The 25,679-nt window shown below is 41.9% G+C and overlaps 2 protein-coding genes across 3 annotated transcripts in view; one reads left to right on the top strand and one right to left on the bottom strand.

Annotated features, from left to right (window-relative positions):
* Positions 1–7,216, top strand: part of TCP11L1 (t-complex 11 like 1) — a 47,350-nt gene extending 40,134 nt beyond the window's left edge. For both annotated transcript variants that reach the window (XM_019551333.1, XM_019551332.1), the window contains exons 8-10: positions 2,948–3,129; positions 4,150–4,322; positions 5,846–7,216. In XM_019551333.1, the coding sequence (XP_019406878.1) occupies positions 2,948–3,129; positions 4,150–4,322; positions 5,846–6,081 (591 nt within the window). In that variant the 3' untranslated portion in view covers positions 6,082–7,216. The remainder of the gene's footprint in view (positions 1–2,947; positions 3,130–4,149; positions 4,323–5,845) is intronic.
* Positions 7,217–10,401: 3,185 nt separating this feature from the next.
* Positions 10,402–25,679, bottom strand: part of CSTF3 (cleavage stimulation factor subunit 3) — an 80,381-nt gene continuing 65,103 nt past the window's right edge. Inside the window, exons 9-21 of the mRNA XM_019551331.1 lie at positions 25,092–25,169; positions 24,709–24,871; positions 24,018–24,127; positions 23,396–23,512; positions 22,175–22,249; positions 21,632–21,775; positions 21,444–21,546; positions 19,791–19,860; positions 16,494–16,689; positions 15,396–15,549; positions 14,255–14,349; positions 13,689–13,749; positions 10,402–12,215 (exon numbers count right to left, since the gene is read on the bottom strand). Coding sequence (XP_019406876.1) covers positions 12,013–12,215; positions 13,689–13,749; positions 14,255–14,349; positions 15,396–15,549; positions 16,494–16,689; positions 19,791–19,860; positions 21,444–21,546; positions 21,632–21,775; positions 22,175–22,249; positions 23,396–23,512; positions 24,018–24,127; positions 24,709–24,871; positions 25,092–25,169 — 1,569 coding nt within the window. The 3' untranslated portion in view covers positions 10,402–12,012. The remainder of the gene's footprint in view (positions 12,216–13,688; positions 13,750–14,254; positions 14,350–15,395; positions 15,550–16,493; positions 16,690–19,790; positions 19,861–21,443; positions 21,547–21,631; positions 21,776–22,174; positions 22,250–23,395; positions 23,513–24,017; positions 24,128–24,708; positions 24,872–25,091; positions 25,170–25,679) is intronic.

Here is a 25,679-nt window from a genome sequence, read left to right as displayed (position 1 = left end):
GGGATAGAAGTCAGGCTGATGGGCCTATAGTTTGCCGGATCCACTTTCCTCCCTTTCTTGAAGATAGGCACCACATTGGCCTTCTTCCAGTCCTCGGGCACTTCACCAGAGCGCCAGGAGGTCTCAAAGATCCGTGCCAGGGGCTGGGCTATGATGCTCGTCAGCTCCTTGAGTACCCTGGAGCGTAGATTGTCAGGGCCGGCTGACTTGAAGTTATCCAGCTTCTCAAGATGTTCCTTCACAAGGTCAGTATTAATGGAGGGCAGGGGATCTCCCTCATTCGGACCTCCCTGTCCCATAGCGGGCATGGGTATCCTGTGGGATTGATGAAAGACCCATGCAAAGTACCCATTTAATAGGTTGGCTTTTTCCCGGGTGTCAGTTGTCCCATCTGGTTCAGCAGGGGTCCAATGTTGTCCTTGCTTTTCCTCTGGCTCCCCACATATCTGAAAAAGGACTTTTTATTGTCCTTGATGCTCGAAGTTAGCTGGAGTTCCGTTGTAGCCTTGGCTTTCCTGGCTTGCTCCCTGCAGGACCGGACCAGTGCAGAATATTCCTCCTTGGTGGTGAATCCCATCCTCCATCTTTTTTAGGCCTTTTTAGCCTCAGGAGATCTGCTAGATCCCTGGAGAGCCAGGGGGGCTGCTGTGCTCTCCTGCTGCCTTTCCTTCAAGATGGAATTGAATTAGCTTGTGCTTTTGAGGATGGCTCCCTTGAGGAACAACCACTCTTCCTGGACTCCCCTCCCCCTGGGGTCATGGTCCCTTAGGGCCTTACTGACCAGCTTCCTGAGCTTGTCAAAGTCGGCTTTCCTGAAGTCAAGGACTTCAGTGTTGCTGACTGACTTGCCAGCTTTACGACAGATGGTGAAGGTGATCAGCTCGTCGTCGCTGTCACCCAGCTTCCCTTCAGTCACTAGGTTGCTGATTTTTAGGTCATCCCCAGTAGCCAGTACCATGTTGAGCAGCGCTTTACTTCTCGTTGGCCCATAGACTTCTTGAGTTGGGTAGAGGTCATCCACGCACAAGAGGAAGCTTTGCGACCTGCTTGGATTTTGCTAAATGATCCATGAGATGTTCGGGTAATTGAAGTCACCCATGACAACCATGGTCCCTGGAGCATGTGGCCTCAGCCAGTTCCCAGGCAAACTCCTGGTCAAGCTCTTCACTTTGGGTGGGAGGTCTGTAGTAGACCTGTGCCGTGTTCTCCACGGATTTTAACCCAGAGAATCTCCAGTCGTCCACCCTGGTCACCAACATCAGCTTGCAGGGACGCATAGTTTTCCTTAACATACAGAGCTACACCCCCGCCCTCTTTATCTACTCGCTTTCTCCTGTACAAGGTATAGCCATCTATACCTGTGGTCCAGTCATGGGTGGAGTCCCACCAGGTCTCCATTATCCCTATGATGTTGTAATTATTTGTGTTTAAGCAGGAGGACAAGTTCCTCCTGCTTATTCCACAAGCTCCTGGCATTTGTGTACATGCAGGCAAGGACTCCTGTAGTTGCAGTGAATCTAAGGAGCAGGAAGTGCTCACCACTCTTTAGCCCTTTGGCATGGGGCAAAGATATTTGAGGGGTGGTGAGTTGTAGGGAGAGCACAAACTCTGTGTATAGCTAAGGCAGGAAGTTGGATCAAAGACTCAAGTTGTGAGATGCCCACAAGTGAGACAGCATCATCAGTCACTAATAAGTAATTTAATTTTCTTCTTTAAGATAAAAAGAAAAAAAAATACCCATTTGTAATAGACTCAGAAATACAGTGATGAAATATTTTTGTGAAACTTCAGTTTTGTTAATAAATATAGTACTCAAAATGAGGGGGACTGAAGCCTCCACACACCTGCCAAAGCACCTTGTTTCTGGCCTGCTCTTGCTCCAGTCCTTTTCAATATAGCATTTCTTGCATGTTTTTTGGAAGTATCTGGCACCAGGCACAGTGATGGACAAACTTTCAGATGAGATTGTTTTGATTGTGAAGCTTGGCCATTTTTGCTTTTGAAGGTAGAAAAACGTGTACAGTTGAATTGTGTTGTTTCCTAGGGCTGCTTGTACATGCCATGGGGGTTGAAATCAGTTCAGTCCTCCCTAAATTGAAATAGTGGGTTTTTAAAAACACTGCTTCAATATAGGGAGAATTAAACTGAGCTTAAACCCCCATGGTGGGGGTGGGGGCCCAATCCTTACCTGCCTCTTTGGCTGGGGGGGAGGTGGGGAGCAGCTGGTGTGCCAAACAGTCCCAGAGCTGCATAGGGGCTCCCTAGGTGGCACCTGCACAGCTCAGGCATGCTCCAGAGAGAGGGAGGAAAAAAAAGATCAGGCTTGTCGCTTTTTTTTTCTTCAGTGGAACCTGCCTGCATGGGCTGCTGCTGGGTCCCACAGTCCCTGAGCTGTGTGAGGCCTGCCAAACCCCAAGCACATTGGCTTCCAGTGCCCCGTGCACTGTTCCACTTCGTTAGGTAGCAAATTAAAACACATTGGAGGTATTCTATCTTTCTACATACTCCATTATAAATGACTTTGGTGCGCTGCCAAATATGCAAACAGTAATACCATTTTTTTTGCAATAATGCAAAAGAGCATTTAAGACACTTTAAAGGCCCATTTTGTGGCATGTACAAAGGCCCTAGAAGACCAAATTTTGAAGAGTATGTTTGGAAATGTCATGCAATGGGCTGAGAGATCCTCTATTAATACTAATACTTCCTGTTTGGGCTTCTAGGCGTGCCACTTGTAGAGCTCTCCATGCTGGATTCCCCTGAAAATGCTTTTGTTGTTACTTTGGTACTGCTGTCCAATCAAATGGAAATGAAAATTCTGGAGGAATTTGGGTTTCAGAGCCATCCACATTACACCATTGCATTTGGTATAATTGTTTGGGTTTTTTTCAGCATACTTAATTGTTGGCCCAATATCTTACACTCCATTTTGTAAATTTCTTTGCAGACAATGTTAATGGACCAATCCCGTTTTCAGGAAATGCAGCTGGAGCTGGAACAGCTCATCTTGATTGGAGCTGTCCTCCTGGTCACGTTCAATGCAGCAGGCACAGCACTCTCTGGTCTGCCAGGATTTGCTGACAAAATTAAAACTATTGTAAAGGTGCTGCTGGCAGGCATGCACCTTCCGTGAGTATCTGAATTGCTTACAGAATTGTAGAAAAGTAGGGCTGGAAGGGACCTCAGAAGGTCACCTAGTTAACCCCCCTGTTCAAGTCATCTAGTTCATGTTAGTCAAGTGCCTGTTTAACCTGCTTGTAAAAACTTCCAAGGATATAGATTCTACCACTTCTGTAGGTAGCCTGTTCCAGTGTTTTAACCACTGTCATAGTGAGCCTGTTCCTCCTGATTTATCTAACCCGAATTTCACTTGCTGCAATTTAAGATCATTAGTCTGTCTCTCTCTTCCATATAACTATACTTTGAGTCATTGAAATCTGTTATCGATCTTGACACCCCTCCCCCCCCCCCAGTCTGCCCTTCTCTAGACTAAATAATCCCAGTTCTTTCAGGGTTTCCTCATGAATCAAGTTTCATAGGCCTTTAATAATTTTTTTGCTCTCCACTACACTTTCTAAAACTGGGTACAGTATTCCAGGTGAGGTCTCACCAGTGCAAAACAGAACAGGAGAATTACTTGCTTTGACTTGCAAGATTAACTCCTATTAATACAGGCCAGTATGCGGTTGGCCTTGTTTGCAACAGAAACACATTCCTGGCTCATTCAGATTATGGTCTTTTTCTGCACCCTTGCAAATCTTTTCCCCTGTATTAGCAGGACTTTGCACATGTCCTTACCTAATAGCTAAACTCTGTTCTCCAAGGAAGGTAGATGTTGTTCAGTGGTATTGTTCACTTGGACCCAAAAATGCTTTTGTTGTTACTTGGCTCCAGACAAAATTTAGATTATGTGGGCTTATGCTATACTATGCTTCATAGCTTGGACTGGTCCTCATGTGCCCTTTACAAAATAGTTTTTTTGTATATGTCTATTAAGATGCTTGCGGGTATAGAATGATTGCCATATGCACTTGTGAGAGAAATTTTTTGTTACCATATTGGCAACTCATAACAATTTAATTGGACAGCATATAAAATGAATAATATATAATCCCTAAAGAATGTTTTAATCCTCTGCCCTCTCTTTAGCTCCTTTAACTTGGGTGATGCGTTGGCTACTATTGGTGAGAAGGTGTGTGCTGAAGTCAATAGCTGTCTTTCCCATCATGGGTTTACACCATTCACAACTGAGAAAGAGACTGTACTTAAAGGACAGATCCAGGCAGTGGCAAATCCTGACAACACCATATGCAAGCTGATAGGTATGGTTGGAGGGCATGGGTTGTGTTCTAACCATCCTCCTTTCTTATGCTACTAACAAACCAGGTTATTAAAATGTTTTGGCATTGCTTACGTATTGGCTATTTATTAAGACAGGCACTTGGTTCTTTCTGCTGGCTCTGGCTGCATCCTAAACTAGCAGCTGATTTGACTTCAGACCTGTAAGCACTTCTGGAAATCAGGCCAAAATATTCAAATATCATTTCCCAAATTTCAGCTGCAGGACTTCAGCGATCACCTTTGGAACCTGGTTCACTTGATTTTAACAGTGCCCCACTGAACTGTGCAGTTATGTCACCAAGTTAGCTTTGGATACTGTGTGATGTGTAGTAACTGCTGAGCTCTGATCGTTTTTTAGACAGTATAACACAGGGTCAGCAACACTTTTGACCAAAAACACCCCAGCCTACACCTTGACTCAACATGCCAGAGGTAGACAGTGGGAGAGCCATGAGAGGCCTGATCCTTGTTGCTGGCAGTGAGTGCACATGCACCTTTTAGGCAGACGGTGGGGGGGGGGGACAGTTGTGCTGCCCCAGCCCCTTTTCCACTGTGTGCCCAAAAGTGTACATGTGGCTGTCGTTGTCACAGTGTTGGTGCTGGAGCTCCAGACGCTAGTGCAACTGTTTGCAGCCTGCCTGCTGCAGCTGCTCAGAGCCCAGGTGGCTGTAGTAGGTAGCTGGAGGCTGCAAACAGCTGAACTGAGCTCTGGAGCCCTGGCTGAGCTCTGTGGTGGTGGCAGCTGCACCTCAGGGTGTGTGGCCAGGAAGGGGTCTGGAATAGCATAACTCCAGCCCCTCGCCCACCATCCTCCCCAGAGCACATGTGCTGCTGCTTGTCACGGTCCACCTGGACTCTGGGCGTCTGCAGCAGGCAGCTAGATGTCTGCAAACAGCTGCACTGAGGCCCCATCACCATCTCCATGGTGGTGGCAGCTGCATGCTTGTCTTGGGGCACGTGGTGCAGGGTGGGAGGGACGGGTTGCAATGTCCCAGGCAGCTTCCTAGCCACGCACCCTCAGACTCCTGTGCAGCCGCTACTGCTGTGGAGCCCAGCCAGGGTTCTGGAGCCTGGTGCAGCTGTCTGCAGCCTCCTGGCTGCCTGCCACAGCCAGGCCAGGCTCTGTGCAGCTGCTGCCTGCTATGGAGCCCAGGCTGCTTGCAGCAAGACTTGTAGCCTCCCTACTGCCTGCTGTGAGCAGCCTGGTTTCCATGGCTGGCAGTAGCTGCCCTGAGCCTGGGCTGGCTGTGTTATGCTGAGCAAAATGGCCTCACGTGCACACATACTAGGAGTTGCCAACCCCTGGTATAACATAATACAGCTTAGCATGGTTGGCAGTCTGTGCACAAAGGAATTTCTAGATTGAAATTTTCTTGCAGACTGATCTCAAAATGTGTGCTTACCATGTTTGAATCTCCTCTTTTTCCTGCCCCCCATGTAGGAAGATAACTTATTTCTTCTGAGACTTTTTTAAAACCTTGCTCCTTTTCTTACCCTTTTCCAGATTCTCGAATCCAAACATTCCTGGAGAGTTATCTTGTTTCGAGTCACCAGAAGTTTTTACCTGCCATTCCAGGTGGACTCGGCCCTATTCAGAAGGAGCTGGAAGAAATTGCTGTCAAATACGTTCGCCTTGTCAATTATAACAAGATGGTCTTCAGCCCTTACTATGACACTGTTCTCAGCAAAATACTGGATAAGGAAGAATCTCGACTATTAGGGAAGTCAGAAAAGTCATAATACCTGTTCATATGCTTCTTAGACAGTGTTAGTTTTGTCTTCTATTGAAATGTTGCACCTAACTTTGCTCTGGAAAACAGCTTTCCATTTAATTTTTTTTTCTTTAACTGAGTAACACTGGCTTATTCTGAAGGAGAAAGGTGCTCTGAAGTGAAAACAGATGAATCTTTAGGTATGCCAGACTAATGATCTGTATTTTTTTTGCAGTTTTCAGAAACTGAGCAGTTGCTAGATAAGGTGATAATTTTGCAATCAAATGGCATCTTAAATGGCTGATTTTTATGTGTCCAAACTCTCTACTTTATCACAAAGTTAGTATGTGCATTGATGTAAAGCAGATTAGCAAAGGTCTCTTCCAAGTTTGAGTGATTTGGCCTCAAGAAATCTTATAGTAACAACTGACAAACGTAACAATTTAACAAACATAAAATTCCAGATGTGAGAAACTTGGCTAACTAATCAAGAGCAAAGCCAAACGCAGCACTTTACTGTAATATTATATTTTGTATTTGAAAGCTACTAGTCTTTCTGCTAACTGCATTTTTTCTATCACGTTTTCCTCTCTACCTGCAAATGCATTACCAAAAACATTATATAATTATATTTTTGTAGTGAATTTTCTGGATATCGGGTAACTGTCCTCTTTGTACAGTATTTACAAAGGTGGCAATCTGTAAGATTGCAACTGTATTTATTTATTGTAAAGATTTCAGAAGGACAGAGAGAGAACTGTTTTGATAAGACTGGCACTTCTTGCCTTTCTGTTGCTGATGGTTTATTCCTTTTTATGTAAATTACTTATTTTAAAAAGTTAAATGTAATGTTTTTAGAAGATGGATAAAGGCTTCACCATTTGAATTTTAGGCTGAAGGAAACTACTTGTTTTTTAAATTGTGACGTAAGTGAAGACTTATGCTCATAGCTTCAGAAATACCAATGAAATTCAGAACATATCAATAAAATTTTGGTAATGGTAATTTTATGTGTATAGAAGGAAATGAGCTATTTTTTAAGTTAATTGGAATTAATGTGAGAATATTTGGTATTTTGTTTTCCAGTTTTTATAGAGAAGTTCTTGAACTCAAAAACATTTGTAGTTCCTTGAGAAATTATCTAGTTACTTAATCTCTCAAATGAGTGTCCTCTGAAGGTGTTCTGATCTTAGTGGTTCAACAGCATGAAAAGTAATTTTTTTTCTTTTGAGAACTAAGTAAATCTTAGATTTAGGGCAGTGGTTGCATCCACACGAGATGCTGACTGTGTAGTCATTACTGCAGTCATTTATTTAGTACTTGTATAAACAACTAAATGACTGTGCAGTACCAGAGTACTGTGCATTAGTGATGCCAAATGGCTTTTTCATGATGCTGACAGCATAGTAGCTCATTGCTACTGCACAGTAGCATCACATCATGCTTCCTGGCACATGACACTACTGCACAGTAGTGATGAGTTAGAAGGAAAACTGAAGTGGTCTTCAGCTGATACTGCCCAGGAGGCTTTGGGTAAGAAGTGGTTCTAGAAGTGGCATCTTGGTTACTATAAGGTGATGTACCCATGGGCAAAAGTAATAGCCTGGTGCCTATTCGTAAACTGGGGGCCTCAATAAAATAGAATATATTCCAGGGGTAGGCAACCCCCAGCACAGGTGCCAGAGCATGGCACACAAAGGCATTTTGCTTGGCACATGCACCTTGGGATGGATGGCGGGGAAGGGGCCAGGTCTGTGCTCCCACAAGGATTGGGCTTCTGAGCTTCCCTGCCCTTCACCCCTGGCATGCCAACATCTTACAAGTTGAGGTTGCAAATGTTTTTGGGACTCTGCCCAAAACATTGACAAGTCCTGATGTATTCTAAAACAAAGAAATTAAAATGAGGCCTGTTTTTAAGTGCTAATTACTCTGTCAATTTTATTCTTTCTTTAGTCAATCACTGTAGTTTGAATGGGATGTACGTACATCATGTATACCAGTGCTTCCATTTCTTTTGACATTTTGAAATGGCAGTAGTTCCTACAGTTTGAGCAGGGGGATAAGGTTGCAGGAACTTTCAGCTCTGAGGATGAGGATGTAGGACTGTATTGTTTGATTGTGTGCCAGTGTGAAACAGATTTCCTCATTTTATGATTTAAAAATAATTGCATCAATAACAAACAGTTTTTCTGTGTCAGAGGTCTCTTGGCCACATTTTTCTATTGTTATAGTTAAAGGTTTTTTAGCTTGTGGTTAAGGAGAAAAGGTGAAAACTGTAATTTTGTTTGTCTAGTAATTTTTCGTATTGTCTGTGTTTACAAATTTTGCGTAAGGAAAATATAAAGTACTCTAGAGAAGCAAATTCCTTACTGTCTTCCTGAAGTGTTTGATACTATTGTTCTCCATACCTTTGCATATCAGGCTGTAATCTTAAGTCTTGTCTTTTCATAGTGGATGCTTCCAACCTTTTACAATATAAACGCTGCTCTAGAAGTGCAGTAGTCCATAATGCTGTTGTAGCTCCGTGTGTGTGTGTTTTTGTTTTTTGTTTTTTTTAATAACTTGTCTATATAACTTAACACCTCACCAGCTTGTTAAAAAAGAGTGAAGGTTAGAAAACAAACTGCTTGACTTTTACTATTCTATTTAATGTGATTTTAAATGTGTACCTTTTTTTAATTGGTTTTTTTTATTTTGGTATTACCCAAAGTTGTCACTTACTCTTGAAATCACTTGAGCTGTGTTCTATTCAAAAGCAGATGTGAGGGTTACAATCTTTAAAAAGGATACATGAGTAAGGTTATCAGGGCTATGGGTACATCTTTCTAGTGCTGCTACATTCATTTTTGTATTCCTTGGGGGTGGGGGGCAGAAGCGTGGGGTTAGTGTGAGGTAAGGAAGAAATTGAATGGTGTGGGTAAAAGGAAGGGGAAGGATGGAAGATGGTCGTACAGGGAGAGGGATCTGAAGGGCCAGGCCAAGAGGAGACTGAGGAGATTTTGAACCAGATAACAATTGATGTCCAGAGTTGTAATTAGCATAACAATTGGACTGTAAATGGGTGTCATCATCTCCCCACAGTCAGTTCTAGATTTGAACCTCCAGCATGTTAAGATGATTGGTCAATCTGGTTGTGAATTCCTTTAACCTATAAGCCTCCTACTTTTTTTGCAAGACTTTCTGCAGTCAGTTTTGTCCCACTGTTTCTAGCTGGGCACCCTTGGCCTATCCTAAACAATCAACTATATTTCTTCATAGTGTTTCAAGGCACTTTTTCTTTTGATGATATGTTTAGGAAGGAATCTAATAAAATGTAACTGCTAAATTAATAGCCTGTTAAATCCAGAATGCAGATAATTTTAATGACTGAGAAATAGGGGTATGACAAATGTTACAATGGCAAAAGCAGCAAAGAGCTTGAAGGACACTTGCAGCAAACAAAACCATGGCTTCATAATGATGAGGGTGACTTAATAAAATAGTGGAAGTGAAGAATATCTGTGCTTGAACACCTCCTAGAATTCATATTTCAAATTCATACGTACCTGCAGTTTTTATGCCCATGCACAATAACTCATTAATGCTAATGAAGAAAACACATTTGTTAGTCTGTGAAAGCCATAATGGGTACAATAGTAGCTCCTTTAACTTGTTTTTCAGTATTAAAGCAGTTTGGTTGGGTTTTTTTAAGAACATTTGCACAAACATGGATTGGTGTTCGAGTTTAAGCAAGTATATTTTAGCTGAGACATGCTTGGTGGTAACTGACTGTTTGTATCACTGCCTTCTGGAAAGACATCTTATGCTGCTTTACAGTAATAGCACTAAATGGGCAGTAATACAGTAATAGCACTAAATTTATTTTTATGTGGAATTGAATTAAGGTTCTTTTTTTCACATTAACTTGTACTTTTGAGGCCTTAAGAAACCAACTAGGACTCTCTTGAGCCTGTTCCCAGGCTGTTATTAGCCTGGTTTTAGAAGTGCTACATTGTGTTAGCTTCCAAACCATGGGCTATTTTGCCCTTTTCAGTGATGACTGAAGGGAAGAAACAAACTAGAGGTTAATGGGTTCTAAATTCTATGCTTTGGAGCTGCTCCATGCTCAGCACTTGTGCACATGAAGGCACTTCTACAGAAATCTAAATATGCATGTAAAGAATCTAAAACTTAAGCATCAAGTTTTGAAATCCTGACCCAAGAGTCCAGGTGAGGAAGGAACAGGTTTGAGTAACCGTTGACTTTGCAGTTGTTCAAAGATCTTAAATACCAGACAGGACCTACCCCACCTTGCTTGATGCAAGTAAAAACTGGCACTTCTGCCTTGGAGTTGAGCTTTTTTTCCCCCCTGTATACTGGTATGAAGTCCCTGTGTAGTGTTCCAAGCTTATGTTTTACATCCAGAAAAATACATTGGAATAAATAGTTGCTTACTCTAATACGCAAGCTCCATTCTGTTTCAATTCCCATTCTGCATGTGTCACTGTGAGAGATCTGAGCACTTATTCTAGAGACCCATGGTAATGCTAAGAATAGCATTGAAATGGTCTTGCTTATAAGAAAAGTTGGTAGTAATGGTCGATATGAATAAATACAACTATGAAAAAGAATTTTAAGTACAAATCCTGGATGACTGGTGTGCCAGTAGATAAAAATACACTTCCTTTATCTAGGAGGCTGCTTTCTCCTCCCCTGCAAAGCCACAAAAATGCAGATATTCATGAGTACCAGCTTCTGCTTATTGTGACACCAAGCCTTGCTTCTGCATGTTGTTCACATGTTCAGTATAGTACATTGTATTTTGTTCCTGTTCTGAAAGCTTAGTTATGAAGTTTGACGCTTCATAAATTGTCAGGAATAGGAAATGTAGCCTTAGTCAGCAAGATGGCTTGTTCAATAGAGGATTTTGTACCAAGTAAGAACTACTGACTTTGGGGTTTTTGTAGGCCAAGCAGATCCTACAAAGTGATTACAGCAACTTTTTCACGTGTCTTATATTTAGTAGTAGCTAGTAAATTCCATAATGCATCTCAATTTATCACTCCATGTTCTCTTCCTCAAGTGATAACAGCTGGCAAGCTAAATTGGAACCCACATAGCAAATCAACTTTCTAATAATTTTGCTGACTGACAATGGCAATGCTACACTCAGCTGACCACAAGAGGTCAGAATTTGGCTGATCTATCTGTGCTGTTTCATAAAGTTGCTACCTTTGCTCTGCTGAACTTGAGGATCAGGACTACATATATGTACATTTTCCTTTGTGTTTAAATGATATTATCACAGTGTTCTTGAAGGGTACTGGACAGTTAAACTTCTGAGATATGTATGATATGATTGGTTTCCCTGAAAGGCTTATTGCTAACACCCTTTTTGAAGTGGCTTTGGCTGAGCAATGTTTAAAAACAAAACAAAAAAAAAACAAACAAACTAGCTTTTGTGTATGAAATAAAACCTGAATGAGGCATGAAGTTATTGATATCCTTTTATTTTAAAGGAATGTTTTTCCATTTTAAACTACAAAACAGATTCCGTACATTCTGCCATAAATAAAAACAAACAATAAGGCAGGACACTACATGAGCAAACTGAGAACAACTGTTTTCCAGAAAATGTGAATTAAAAATGTTTCACAATTATAAGCCATCCAGTTTTTAAAATAAAACTGTTGAAACCCCACAAGATTTCAAGTGGTAGATGTGAACACACTTGAAGAGGAACTAAATGCAAGTTGGACATTTTGCACTTTTTTTTTGAAAACCTAATTTTTGTTCAGAGCACAGATCTGTTCAGCATTCTAAGACTCATCTGTCCAAGAAACTTATGGTATAAGAGGCACCTCAGTAACAAACCTCCGCTCCAAGATATCTGTTAAAAACTGATGTCCCTTTAAACATTTGACTTCAGAGGCAAAAAATTCTCTCAGTCCTTTTGTTGCAGTAGGATTTTAAACTTGTTTCACCGGATTCTCTTTTGCTGTCGTGCTCTGTAAATGTCATGTACAGGAGGAACCACGGATCCTTTCTCCTCTTCATCATCAGAATCTTCATTTGGTCTCTTGACAGCTTTATTGAGCATGGCATTATTTTCCACAGGTCCATTACCTTCTACAGTTAGGTCAGGCAGGCCTCCAGTAATTATTCTTATAGCTTCATCAACAGCTTTGGAATGAGGAAAAGACCAATTATCTTCAAGCACAAACCAGTCAGCAAAATTTAAGCTTCCCTGGAAAACGTGAATTCATTTAGACGTACTTTTGGAAACATTACCAGAGAATGGCATCACTACCAGGAGCCAGTCAGGATTTCTTGACACTACCTCCAGCTGAGGCCGTGTCAACCAGAAAGAATAAGGAGATCAGAAAATAGAAGTCACTGAATAGTGTAGCTCGGCTTGAACTAGTTTTTTCTTTTTCAGGGCTGGGGAGGCAGCAGGGAAAGTTTACATCTGATGCGGATACTAACAGGAACACTAGGGAAGATGATTTATTTTAGCAACAGTTACAGATGTACTGAGTGAATTTTAGAGTGCAACTAGTTTGCTACTCTATTTCTACTAGTAAATAGTGCAAGTAGAAAATGTGAAATCCCTACCATTATTTTGGGACTTGCCAGACTAACATTTCAAGAGTGTTCAGGACAATATTTAAAAAGTTATTTTAAATAAAAGCACTGGTGGTAGAGACCTAGAATCTGCAGTGCCTGGGGTTAAATGCCAAGTAGAAAATAAGTGGTTGAAAACTATACTATTTTAAGAAAACAGCTTAAGGGAAGTCACTAGGACAAGTGAAATTTATTGTTTTAATGACAGATATAAGCTATGCTGAAACTAATGCCCAAGCTTATGTACTTGACCTACACTTAAAAGTTAATACTGAAGTTTTCTATCTTTTAATTAAATGATTTTTTCACTTCCTATTTATTTGAAAAGAAAAAAGTCAGAAGTTTGATTTTTCTGGAGTGTGAGACTATCTGCTACTACAAAAAACATTTAAATTACTCTCTGGCAAGAGACCAAGTGTCCAGACTTAAGTGGCATGCTGTATATCCAATCCTTCTGGACTAGTTTAGTTCTCAGCTATAAACTATGGAAAGCTGTGTGTGTTAGCAGGTGCTTTTTGGTGAAGTTCCATGGGCTGAGAAAAATGAGACCCAAGTTTCACATCACCCAAATATGATATAGCTCTAAGCTGGATAATATTATGTTTAATCTATGAGAGGAGTAGAGTGACAACCTGAACGCCTGCTTTCAGTCTAGTTTTATTAGCCAAGTTACATTTGTTAGTTGAGTGGTTTTATATCACAAATGTCTAATATTATTTACAGCAGTTTGAACAGGAACAATCATATATCGGTGAATTACACATTTACATTGACCTGATAGTCTTCGTGCCTGTATAGGAAATCTCTGGTGTTCAGCAGCAGCCTAATCTAGGTACAATGATGAGACCTCCTGAAGGGCAGGGGTAAAGGTATAGCTACTTCAATAGTTACATCGCAGAACTGCTAGGTAGCTACTTTAATGGTAGAAATAAAATTGAGGAAAACAAACATCTTTAACTTAAGTAGGTCTTAACTGGCAACTGCCTGCCGCTAAGGGAGGGTAAGATACAGGGACGTATGGCAACAACTTACTTTCTGGCATTTTGCACCTTCGGAAAATTTCCATGAGTTCATCCACATGCACAAAAGGGCCCTGGTTTTGAGGGAGAGCAGATACTTTTATATTTTTGGCAATGCAACATCTAATCAAGTAACCTGTACTCAAATGCAACACTTCATGGTAGGGCTGTCCCACTCCTCAGCAGCTGGAGGCTGCACCCTGCATAGGTCACACCAGGGGCACTGTAATAGCATAAGCCAAGGCCCCCCCACTGCCTGCCTTTCTCTCTACGCACCCTCTCCCAGCTCGCACGGCATATGTGGGCAGCCTGCTTTCCCACTCCACACTTCATGCCCCAATGGGCACCCCTCTCCACAAGTCATCAGCTGCAGACTTTCCTGTTGCACTGCACCATGGACTTCCATGCTGCACACCACCCCTGAGAACAGGTGTGAGTAATGGAAGCTGAACCAAGCAGGGGCCACAGTTTAACCCCACGCATATGCCATGAGGGCAGCCAAACCCACTTTATGAAACAAATTATTTTTATCTGTTACTTTTGTAAGCCTTCAGAATCTATTAAATCATTGTAACAAACCTGAAAACAAACAGGAGGTGGAAGGAGTTTCATTAAAACTACAGCAGCTGGTGGGACTGGGAAGACGCCGCCTGGCACAGGATGTAAACCTGGAGCTAATGGGGGACAGAACACTAATCAGTTGTGTGTAAACGGTGGAGCAAGCAATTCCACCTGAACAACCTTTGCATCAACACAAATGACTAGTACATGTCAACAAATGACCAGTAATGTCAACAGCACTTGTGTCTTATTTTCTTTGTCTAATGCAGCAGCCAGTAACCTTTTCCAGCTGTGGGCCAGAACAGCCTGGTTCCAAGTTGATGTGGACTGCATACCTTCTGCAGCATGGCAGCTTTTCCTGCACCTGTGCCCATGCCATCAGGGCTTCTCCCAGCCCCTTGCTCCTCACTAGGGCAGCTTCCAGGCGGTGGGGAGCTGTGTGGCTGGTATCTGCAGCCATTTCTGTACCACATCAGAGATGGTGGGAGGGGGGGACAGGCAAAGAAGTGGCAGCTGTGTGGATGCAGCTTCCAGCTGCCTGGGCTCACTCAGCACAGCTTCCCACCGGCTGCACCTGCACCACAGCTGGTGAAGCATGGAAGGGGGAAGAGGAGGACGCAGCAGTGGCTCAGAAATTGATTAGCCCTGGTATGGGTGGAAGGGGAATGGACAAAGCCATTGGGCTCTCTGGGCTGGATCCAGTGACTGCACAGGCCAGATATTGCTGACCCCTGGTCTACAGAGTTGAACACCTAAAACAATCTACAGGAGCTGAGTACAGCTAGCAAGAGTCTCAGGCCATATCTTAACGCGGTCCCCATTTTCAGCAAAATACTTGAGTAGATGCCTAAATTTTGATATAGAAAAGTAGGGCTGGAAGGGATATAATTCAACTTCCTGCCTGAGGCAGGACCATCCCTATCCAAACTGGGCAAACATATACCTTTACACTGTTTCATAGTTCCAATGGGATTTAAACATTTAAGTGTCCAGAAATTAGACACAAGCTAAAGTGCTTTGCTGAATAAGGATAGTCTCTGACTAGTCCCATTAATCACAAATGAAAGGGCTCAAGGCAAATTAAGAGGCTGTTTCTGGCCAATGAATAGAGTGTATGATGTGGTATCTTTAACCCAATCAGAACTAAACTTGAACTTACGTGCTAAGTGTCTTGGCTGAAATGGAATCATCTGCTGCGTGTCTGGTTTGGGATATTCAGGTTTTCTGTCCACTTCATCTTTTAGAACAGGCGCTATGGAAGGAGCCACTACTGGGTCTGGAATTATGGCTGCTAGTTTGGCACGTGAGACATCCTGAAAATACAAATCAGGGAGCACTGAACTTGGTAATATCACAATCCAGTCATAACAAAGTGTCACTATAGATGGCCCGGTGTCATCAACTGAAACTTAGCCCTATTCCATGCACAGCACAAGAATGTCTTTAAGGGGGATAGCTTTATTGGACCAATTATGGAGTTGGAATAAAGTTAGACAAGCTTTCAAATGCAAGACATTCTTTTTTCTAAGGAAGGCAGGCACAGTACAAACATTTAGGGTTTGTCCACACACAAGCTGCACTAGTTTAACTCCGTGCAAAACCAGATTTAAATAGATTTGGTTTAAACTGGTGCAGGCTGAGTGGCAAAGCTGTTATGGCAGCCTCTCAGCCAAAAGCTGAAATACTAGTTAAAGCAGAGAAGGAAAGGCAGTGCAGGGTGGCACCTTAGTTCAGAGGCGTAAGCTTTCGTAGGCAGTAGCCTATTTCATCAGATGCTAAAGCAGGCATGTGTGTTAGTCATGTCCTTACCCTCCAACCCCACCTCTCTTAGAGTCTGACACTTAGTTAAAGGACAGGGAGCAGCTGGCTGGTTCCACTCTTGGTTGGCAACCCAATTTCAACGAAAGGCCCAAGAAACAGACTGTGAGCTAAATTTACCCCTTGTTTAACCAGAGTGAAGTTAATCCAGGGATGAATTCGTCCCAAGTACGTCTCACTATGTACTAAACCAGCTGGATATTAAAAAGAGCCCATGGAAGCAACAGCCCAATATTGCTTACATTGAAATGCAGTAGTAAAAAAAAAAAAAAGTGGTAAAAAAAAAATCCACTCAGAGCCATCTTCAAAATGTAGAATAAAAATGCTGATAAGTGTTCCAGGCTTGGGGTTGTGTGGTATTAGTCATGGAACAGACCATCAGTTAAGTGCAAGGCAAAGCAAAGAATTGTAACAAAATTAAATGTTCTCAGCCACCTACCTTGTAACCCAGAGCTTTAAGTTCACTTGCAGAACAAGGGTATAAATCCATGAACTTGTATCTATCTACCAGCAGAGCAGTTTCTTTGCCCTCGTATTCTTCTTTAAATGCTGTAAACCGCCGTTTTTCTACTTTAAGAATGCTAGCTAGATCACCAATGTTACTTTCAAAAGCTAAAAACCGGGCCCAGATTTCTCTGGAAGAGAAAATAAGTAAATGATTGCTTAGGAAGAAAGCTATGCTGAATCCATCCCAGCATAGAGATACCCAGATGTCAAGTACCAATAGCTGGGATCTAGAAGCACAAACATTCCCATTTAAGATGTCCTTTATTCAAGTGCATGTTCAATTTTGATTCATGACAAAATAAATACCACTACTTTTACCTTCCTAATAATTTCTCACATTTTGATGGCACCTTTCATTCTGAAAAATCTTAAAACACCTGACAAACTATGTGCCCCGGACCACTGCAGTGAACTGGTGGGTGGCAAAGACGACAAGCAGGTTAACCAGGGGTGCAGGGTTCTGCACAATGACAGAAAAGAGGAGGGAGAGGGGAATTTTAGCTTTTAAATATTAGAATAAATCCCCACTTCTACTGAAGGGGCAGTGATTTTCAGCATTCAGTAGGGAGCACTGGATCTCTGTTTACTTGCCTGACCTACCCCACCCCAACAAATTTCCTTTTAGCCACAATGCAAGGTGCCATTCAGTACAGAAAGAAGTGTACTCTACATTTTTAGCCTGACACTTTGGTGTGAAAACAATATACCAGAATGCACTCTCTCAATGCACAGGAGGGAAATGCCATGCAATTTCCCACAGCTTAAAAAAAATTTAAAAAATTAAATTATAACTAAGCTGTGCAGAAACTCTCATGTGGCTTCATTACAAGAGCTCTGAGTACACATGTCTAAACTTAATTCAACTTTCATTGCAACTTCACAGCCCATTTTTGAGGATTAGTCTCAAATTGCACTTTATTTTCTCCTCTAAAATAGAGATGCAAATGCTTACCAGGTAACTGGAAGCAACAACTGTCAGTCCCTGAGTAAGCAGAACAATATAACGTGACTACCGAGTTTCAGGATGCCTGGGGTTTCAAGATTACAAGAGATGGGCAATTTTTTGGTCCATAGGTCCAAGTACAGTGTTTTGGTGAGCTGCTGTGGGCCAGATCAGCACTCCCCGCCCACCCTGGCCCACAACAGCTCACCAAAACTCCCTAAGTGGTAGATTACTAGATGGGTCCAGCACTCACTGCATGGGCAGGCACGTAGGGTTTCCATAGACAGTGACCTGGCTGTAACTGCCCCATAATCCCAGCCTCACCCTGCTTGACCACTCCCCTCCCGCCCACAGCCCCATCCCATCTGCCTGGTGAGCACACCTTGCCATACATGGAGACCCCACCTGCCCGCTTGGTCCAGCACCCTGAGCGGTGGGTGCAGGGCAGATGGTGCCCAGGCAGTGGTGATGACACTGGCAGCAGCAGCTGGAAGGAGCCACCACCTCTGGAGCTGCCAGGAAGCAGTCCAGCTGCTGCACCACCCCAGCTTCACTGTACATCTAGGGGCAGCGCAAGTGGCCACATGTGCCACAGCCTGAACTGCCTCAACGAACATGGGTTCACTGAAGGCAGGTCCTGCCTGACTAACCTTGTTTCCTTTTATGATCAGGTCACAAAGTTCTTGGATGCGGGCATTGAGGTGGATGTTGTCTACCTGGACTTCAAGAAGGCCTTTGACACTGTTTCTCACCCCACGCTCATAAAACAACTAGGTGACTGCAGCACTGATGCCTACACAGCCAGATGGGTGGCAAATTGGCTCAATGGCTGCACCCAGAAAGTGGTGGTGGATAGGTCATTTTCGTCCTGGAGGGATGTGGGCAGTGGAGTTCCCCAGGGCTTGGTCCTTGGGCCTGTGCTATTCAACATCTTTATCAGCAGCTTGGATGTGGGCGTGGAAAGCACGCTGTCCAAATTCGCTGATGATACAAAGATGTGGGGCAAGGTGGGCACACTGGAGGGGAGGGACAGAACCCAGCTAGATCTAGACAGGTTATGGAGGTGGGCAGATGAGAATAGGATGGAATTCAAAGCAGACAAGTCCAGGGTGCTAGATCTAGGGAGAAGGAACCTGCAACACACCTACAGGCTGGGGAACACCCTTCTCAACAACACAGTGGCTGAAAGGGATCTTAGAGGCATCGTTGACTCCAGGATGAACATGAGTCGCCAATGCAAGGAAGCGGACAGTAAGGCTAACCGCACCTTGTTGTGTGTCTATAGGTGCATCTCAAGCAGGTCCAGGGAGGTGATCCTTCCCCTCTATGCGGCACTGGTCAGGCCACAGCTGGAGTACTGCATCTAGTTCTGGGTGCCACACTTCAAGGGGGATGTGGCCAACCTTGAGAGGGTCCAGAGGAGGGCACTCGCATGGTCGGGGGTAGCAGGCCAGGCCCTACGAAGATAGACTAAAGGGCCTGAATCTATTCAGCCTCCACAAGAGAAGATTGAGAGGGGATCTGGTGCCTGTCTATAAACTCACCGGGGGGACCAGCAGAAAATAGATGAGGCTCTGTTTCCCTGGGCACCACCTGGGATAACAAGGAATAATGGCCACAAATTGAGTGAGAGCAGGTTCAGGCTTGATATCAGGAGGCATTACTTTATAGTTAGGGCTGCCAGGCTCTTAAATGGGCTCCCAACGGAAGTGGTGCTCTCCCCTACCTTAGGGGTCTTCAAGAGGAGGTTGGAGAGATATCTGGCTGGGGTATTATGATCCCAGCACTCTTTCCTGCTCAAGGCATGGGGTTGGACTTGATGATCTGTTCAGGTCCCTTCAGACCCTAGAAACTATGAAGGAGTAGAAATGTGGCTGCTAGTGTGGTCTGGGAGCAGAAGTGTCTACAAGCTCTTCTATGGCTCTTTCACTTTGCGATTATTTCTCTCCTTTTTTCTGTCCTTATCAATCCATAACAATCCTTTTCTATCAGTTCCCAACTCACCTTCTCTTCCCTGAAGTGTCTGTATTCATGTCCCCCAGAGCATCAGGGAGCACTGTGATGAGCAGTGCCATCCGCCAGAAAGTACTGAACATTTTAGGGGAACACTGGACAAATTTCACTCTGAGCAAGTCTTAATGCTCTTAGCATGGTTACTTTAGACAGGATTAAGAGGAAAAGAACATCTGCCTCAAACTTTACCTGTTTCTGTTCTTCAGGTTAACCCTTGATGCCTATAATAGGGTTTTTTTTAAGATAACAAAACAAATATTTTGGCAAACTTACCCAGATTTCTCAGGCGGAAGGCTTCCTGAGGTTAACACACGTTCAAACAAAACTCTTGTGTTATTGTCCTCTTCAAAACACAAACAAGGAAAAGAAAAACCAAAAATCAATTAAAAAATTAAACCATAAAGCTGGTTTCAAATCTATTTCTCTTCAAAGAAATGTGTAACTCAAGTAAAAAGCCTTGTACACTGTGGCGATTCTTTGATTTTATTTTCATCTTTGCTAAATAGGATGAAATAAACCTAAAAATGCATCCAAACTGCAGCCTAGAAAGCCAGTCCTACTGGTGAACTAACAGGCAATGCTTGTGGCCTCCTCTGTAGCTCTCAGTATTCTCCAGGTACCCAGCTGACAAGAAGTATGTCAGTTCTGCAGTAACATATTAATACTATTATAACCTGGTTAGTAACTGGGTTCTTCAGTGTATGGACAGTTTGGTTTAACAGAAAGCTGCTAGAAAAATAGAGGAGGAAATAGGACAGTGGCTCAAGACACCCCTCCACTTGCCAACAAAATACAGGTCAATAATATAGGCTTTGATTTTCTACCTCTAGTGAAGTTTTATCAAAACAGTTTCAGACAGGAGGGTCCAAAGACAGGGAAAACAGACAAATACCCCAAACTGGAGCAATCTAGGATGACTTGCCTTCCTACAGTCCCTACCAAGGGAAAATAAACCCATACAAGAGATAGATATGTGTGTAGACTTATTGTTTTTGGCTTGTGAAGACTGCCTTGTTCACCATATCACCATTGCCACAAGTCCTGAAGACAAGAGGTACAGACAACAAAGCAACCCATGGGATAAGCATGATGGATGCAGAGAGTACAGTCCCCAAGAGCCACAATCACGAAAAAAGGAGACTCGGACAGCAGAATGGTGGAATTTGACTCCTGCAGAGTGCACTCTAAGACCAGAGCAGTAAAAAGTGCAGTTAAGTCTTTTTATCCATTTCACTACATCTGCTATCAACTATGCAAAACACCTTGGAAACTGGCTCAGCAGAGCTCTGCTGCCAGCTCCACAGAAGTTGCACTGACAGCCTTTCCTCCTTTTCCTATGATTCCTGCATGGGCTCGTCTTCCTGCACCATTCTGTGCTCTTCCTTTCATCACTGGGGCCTTTGACGACTGTGGCCCTACACCAGACACAGTAAACTTCCAGCTGCTAGTTCATTCATAATACTGACCTGAATTACGTTTTTCACACTTGTTTTTGGGAAATGAATTTAATCCAGACAAGTAAAGGTCAATGAACCCTGGAAGAATTCTGCATTGATACACATGGAAAGATCAGTCCATGACTACTTAAGAGAACTTCTGCAGCACCAGCTGTAAATGCCTGCAAAGTTATACTCAAAATGTTTTGCACAGTTGACAACAGATCCAGTGACACTGCCACAGTGAAAGCACATTGATGATTTCAGAAGCCTACTTTGTTTAGTAATAAAACTGAATGTCAGTTCCTGTCTGGAAATTTATGGGGCCCAAAAAAATAAAAATTTCTCAAATCACAGATTATATGAAGAAGATTTATTGTTCTCCAGGAAAGAATTAAAATCAACATGCAAAGAACTTGGTCTGAAGTCAAACTCACAGAAAATGGAGATTAATGTTTCATTTGCAACTTTCTCAATTCCCAAAGCTTACCATTAAGGTGAGACAGATAGTCAATATATGCCAGTACATATTCTGGAATGTCTCCATATTTTTTCAGCCCCAATTCAAAAATCTTAAAGGCCACTGACTTGTCCTGCAAACATTAAAATACCACTATTAGCTTAAAAAAGACCATACAAATGTTAACTTTCTTCTCAAACTATGCATAATTCAAGTACCTTACTACAGTAATACTCCATCAATGCTGCTGTAACATAGACATGATGGCGAGTACGGGCATCCTCTCTAGCTTTCTTGAATATCATTCTTCCAGATTTGATACCTTCTGCTCGCCTTGCAAACTTCATGTACTGGATGTACACCTAAAATGCAAACAGCAATACTTCTCACACAACAGAAAAGTATCAAGATACAAGATTCTTTGGATACATCTATAACCCTCTCCTCCCACAAAATACAATAAAATAATCCATAAAAGAAACATGCAAACAAGGCAAGAACTATAGAAGATTGTGAAACATACACCGTGCCACAGGCTTTCTCTACCAATTTATTTTTAAATTGGATCCCAAGGCTCATTTCTAAATTACAAAGATAATCAATATCAAAGTTTTTGAGGCAAGCAAGATGAATATGAGTTTACACAAGCTGGAACCATCAGTGAATTATAAAAGTCTACTTAAATCACTCGCTGTTACTAAAAATGCATCAAGACCAACATTAATTGATCTGTGGAAAGCCTGAATAATACTGAATCATACCAAAGTGGGGTCAATATCTTCAATGGCCAAGAGCCGGTTATATATGCTGTGTACCTTCTCATATTTCATTCGACTCTGAGGGAATACAAAGGAAACTTGTTTCATGATATGGAAGAATTTTTAAAAACAAATCACACCTGCAAGGTATTTTATACTTTCTATTACAAATAAACACCTAAGAAAAAGAAATTAGAACATACATTTTTATTATTTCTGCATTTGCTCACTTTGTGCCTATAATTGGTTTGTAGTGTTCATTTGTACTTCTTGTGCATTAGCATGGTGATATGACATCCCCAAAAAACAATGCAAATTTTTGTTTTTCTTTATTTTTAAGGAACAGTAACAGAGTTCAGAACCCACCGACTATTTCTGAGTTTGGAACCCTGAGACTGTCTCCTTTACCCAGGACAAAGCCAACAGGCAGGACAGCCAAGGAAACCCTTTCCTCACTCTAGTGCTTATGGGTTTCTAGTTGTCCCTTCTGCCCATGGCACCGGGTTGTCTTAAATGAAAGCTGGACAGTCAATACATTCAGGATGCAAAAGTTGTTCCTGGCAAGGCAGGAGGGATCATTTCTTTTGTGTTGAGATTTGCTTGCAAAAAGACCCCAAGGCCCCAGTAGGATGATGTTTTTCTCATACTGGTATGAGTAAGTGGCCACAATACAACCTGGTTTACCTTATCAGTAGTTCACGGGCCTTATCTGTGACTATTTGTGGATAGGGCAGGGCCCCATCTTCAACAGTTAATGTGCAAGGCTGGTTATCACTTATTACTGAGTCAATGTAATAAAGCTATAGGGTTAACTAGGCAAATTCCTCAATATACCTGAGGGAGGAGAGGGGATGTGATCTCTTTCATTCTGCCATCCTAGCCATGGTCACAGGAACATTAAGCCTCACAACACTTAGGTAAGATTAAGATACAAGAAAAGAAGCTGAGATTTTTGGAAGTCTGCCTCTAGGATAGGCTTCCAATGTCCTACTTCTTTGCAAAATATATTCAGTTTTTAAGTGGAAAGACGGAAAAGTCTGAACGTATTTTTTTCCATAACCGTTTTTTTAGCCTAAAAAGTTCTAAAAGAGGAGAAAAAGGTTGGCAAGACTAATATTTTCCTTATACAATAGTTTTGGATATGAAATGCTTTTCAATAAATTTTAGAGAGAAGGCATCTTGTCCCATGGAAGCCTGTGTCCATATGAAAGTCTTTTTACTCACCTCTTCATAGTCTGCATAGGCAAAGTAAAGAAGCATGTTCTTCTTTAGTAAAGTGCTGATTGCTCTTTCATAAATATTAGCAGCCTCATCGCTGAACAGTTTAGCATTGTTCATGTCCTGCAATAAACATCATAACAAGCCATTTAATACTTAATGAAACTGTAGGAAAAAAATGCAAGCCCTGCTCATGCGGTAACTCATGCCTATAAACTACTACACACATGAATAGATCTACTGAATTTAGATGGAGTATTCACACACAGATTCACATGTTCATAAATATTTGAATGATCAGGACCTGGCAATTCACTTTATAGTACTCACCTATCTATCTTCCACAAAATACTGATATTTTTACTATACAAAACATTCAATGCTAATGCTATAGTTAAGTTCTGTAACTCTTAAGTTTCCTAAGTGCAATTTTTTTATTCCTTGACATCCACTTTATTCAACAATATTTAAAATTCTGAAGGCTACATATTTTAAGATGCTAATATATACTTTCCTTTTTGGTTCCCAATTACTCAGGAAGAATTAACAGCATTATATCATCACATCAAACAAATTAAATGGAACAGGAAAAAAAAAAAAGGAAGAAAGCTTTGCACTAGACTCTTACCCCTTTCTCAGCTAGCAGTTTACTGGATTGCTCAAGATACTGTGCAGCTTCATACCAGATATCGGGATGATGCCCCAGGACCAAAAGACATTGTTCATAAGCGAACATAACTAGGGAAAAAAAATTTAAGTGATAAGTCTTCCTAGCAAAAGAAGTTTTATAATTGTATAAAAGTTACTAATATTGTTTTAAGTTACACATTTATCTAGCAAAGTATCACACAATAATACAGACACAACTAATTCTAAAAGGGAACAAAACGGAGAAGGCACAACTAGCAATATGTTTTGCCTGCATACAGCCTGCAGGAAAAAAGCAGACCCAACCACACTCCCTCACAGAGGAGGAGGTGAAGAGCCCTAGAGGCTGAAGGATCTGTATCTGACTTCTTCCACAAGGAAGAGTGCCAGCCTTTCAAAGGAAGGTCACCAGCACATGGCTATTACTATTAGAGGATAGAGGAAACCAATGTACCAGCTGTAGCTCAGCCAGAACTTTAGAGGCAAAATAAAGAACAGTTCTGAAAATGCATATAGTCCAAGAACATGAAGAAAAAAAACACATGATTTGATACCAACTTCTTGTATAGCAGAACACTGAGTATGAACTTTATTGCTTCAACTGAAAGTCATCCTTGTCTCAAAAGTGCTACAGAGCATCAAGTATTGACCTTATTATCTAATCATGTTACCTCTTTTTGTTATGAGAGTTTGGTCTTCTGTACGCAGAGGATTACTTTTTTCCCACTGGATGTATTTTTTCCACATGTCAACCTGCTGAGCTTCCTGCGGAGTATTTTGTGGGGGGACGGAGGGAGCATTACGATCAAGACCTTTCATAACAGTTTCATATTCCTGAAGAAGAAAAGGTATCAATGTTTTAAATCAAAGACAGAAATATACACTCTTGAAGAGATCCCTTTTATTTAATCCTTTAGGTTGTTACCCTGTTTTGTCAATAGCAATTTTGTGAGCCTTGCACACTAACTGTACTTGAAAATCTTAACTAAGCTAAATTCAATCTGGCTTCTACAGAATTAGGTAGCATAAAGATGAAGTAAACAGGAGTCCATACCTTAGCCACCCGTCTAGCATTCATATAATCTCTACTCCGATCTTCAATCATTTTCTTAGCTAAGTGAATATTGATTCCCTAGGGAGAAAAAGTGAACAGCAATTAACAATACACCATTCCAGAAGGACCTAAAAATTATTAAATCATAGTTCAAAGAAAGAAGCCTGACACGGATGGTAGCAAGAGCAAAAAAAAATTTAGAGCATTTTAACTGTAGCAGCAAATCATCAAGAAACTTCAGAACTGAAATCAGCACAGGCTGTGTTGAAGTAATCATAACAAAAATCTCTTGACATTTGAAGGACTATGTCTATCCACTTGATAGCAATCTGCTCTGTGTCATAATTTGCTTAACATGTAAAAAGTGACTTTGGATTTGGATGGAATACTTGACCTTTATTTTATTACAATTGGACGGGGTGATCTGAGAACCTCACCAGTGCTTGCGTACTCTGCAGTGAGTCTGTCAGCCAGAATGGGCTCAGTTAGAAGGAAGGTTTGAGAATAAACATGGTCTGGACTTATGTGGCTTTGGCAATCATTCCTCACATTAGTGGAAATCTGTAGAGGAGGGATTTACTTCCACTA

The sequence above is a fragment of the Crocodylus porosus genome, unplaced genomic scaffold (genome assembly GCF_001723895.1).
Source record: "Crocodylus porosus isolate Cpor-Errol unplaced genomic scaffold, CroPor_comp1, whole genome shotgun sequence".
Lineage (NCBI taxonomy): Eukaryota > Metazoa > Chordata > Crocodylia > Crocodylidae > Crocodylus > Crocodylus porosus.
The sequence above is the reverse complement of the archived record's forward strand: the minus strand, read 5'-3'. Positions and strand labels throughout refer to the sequence as shown.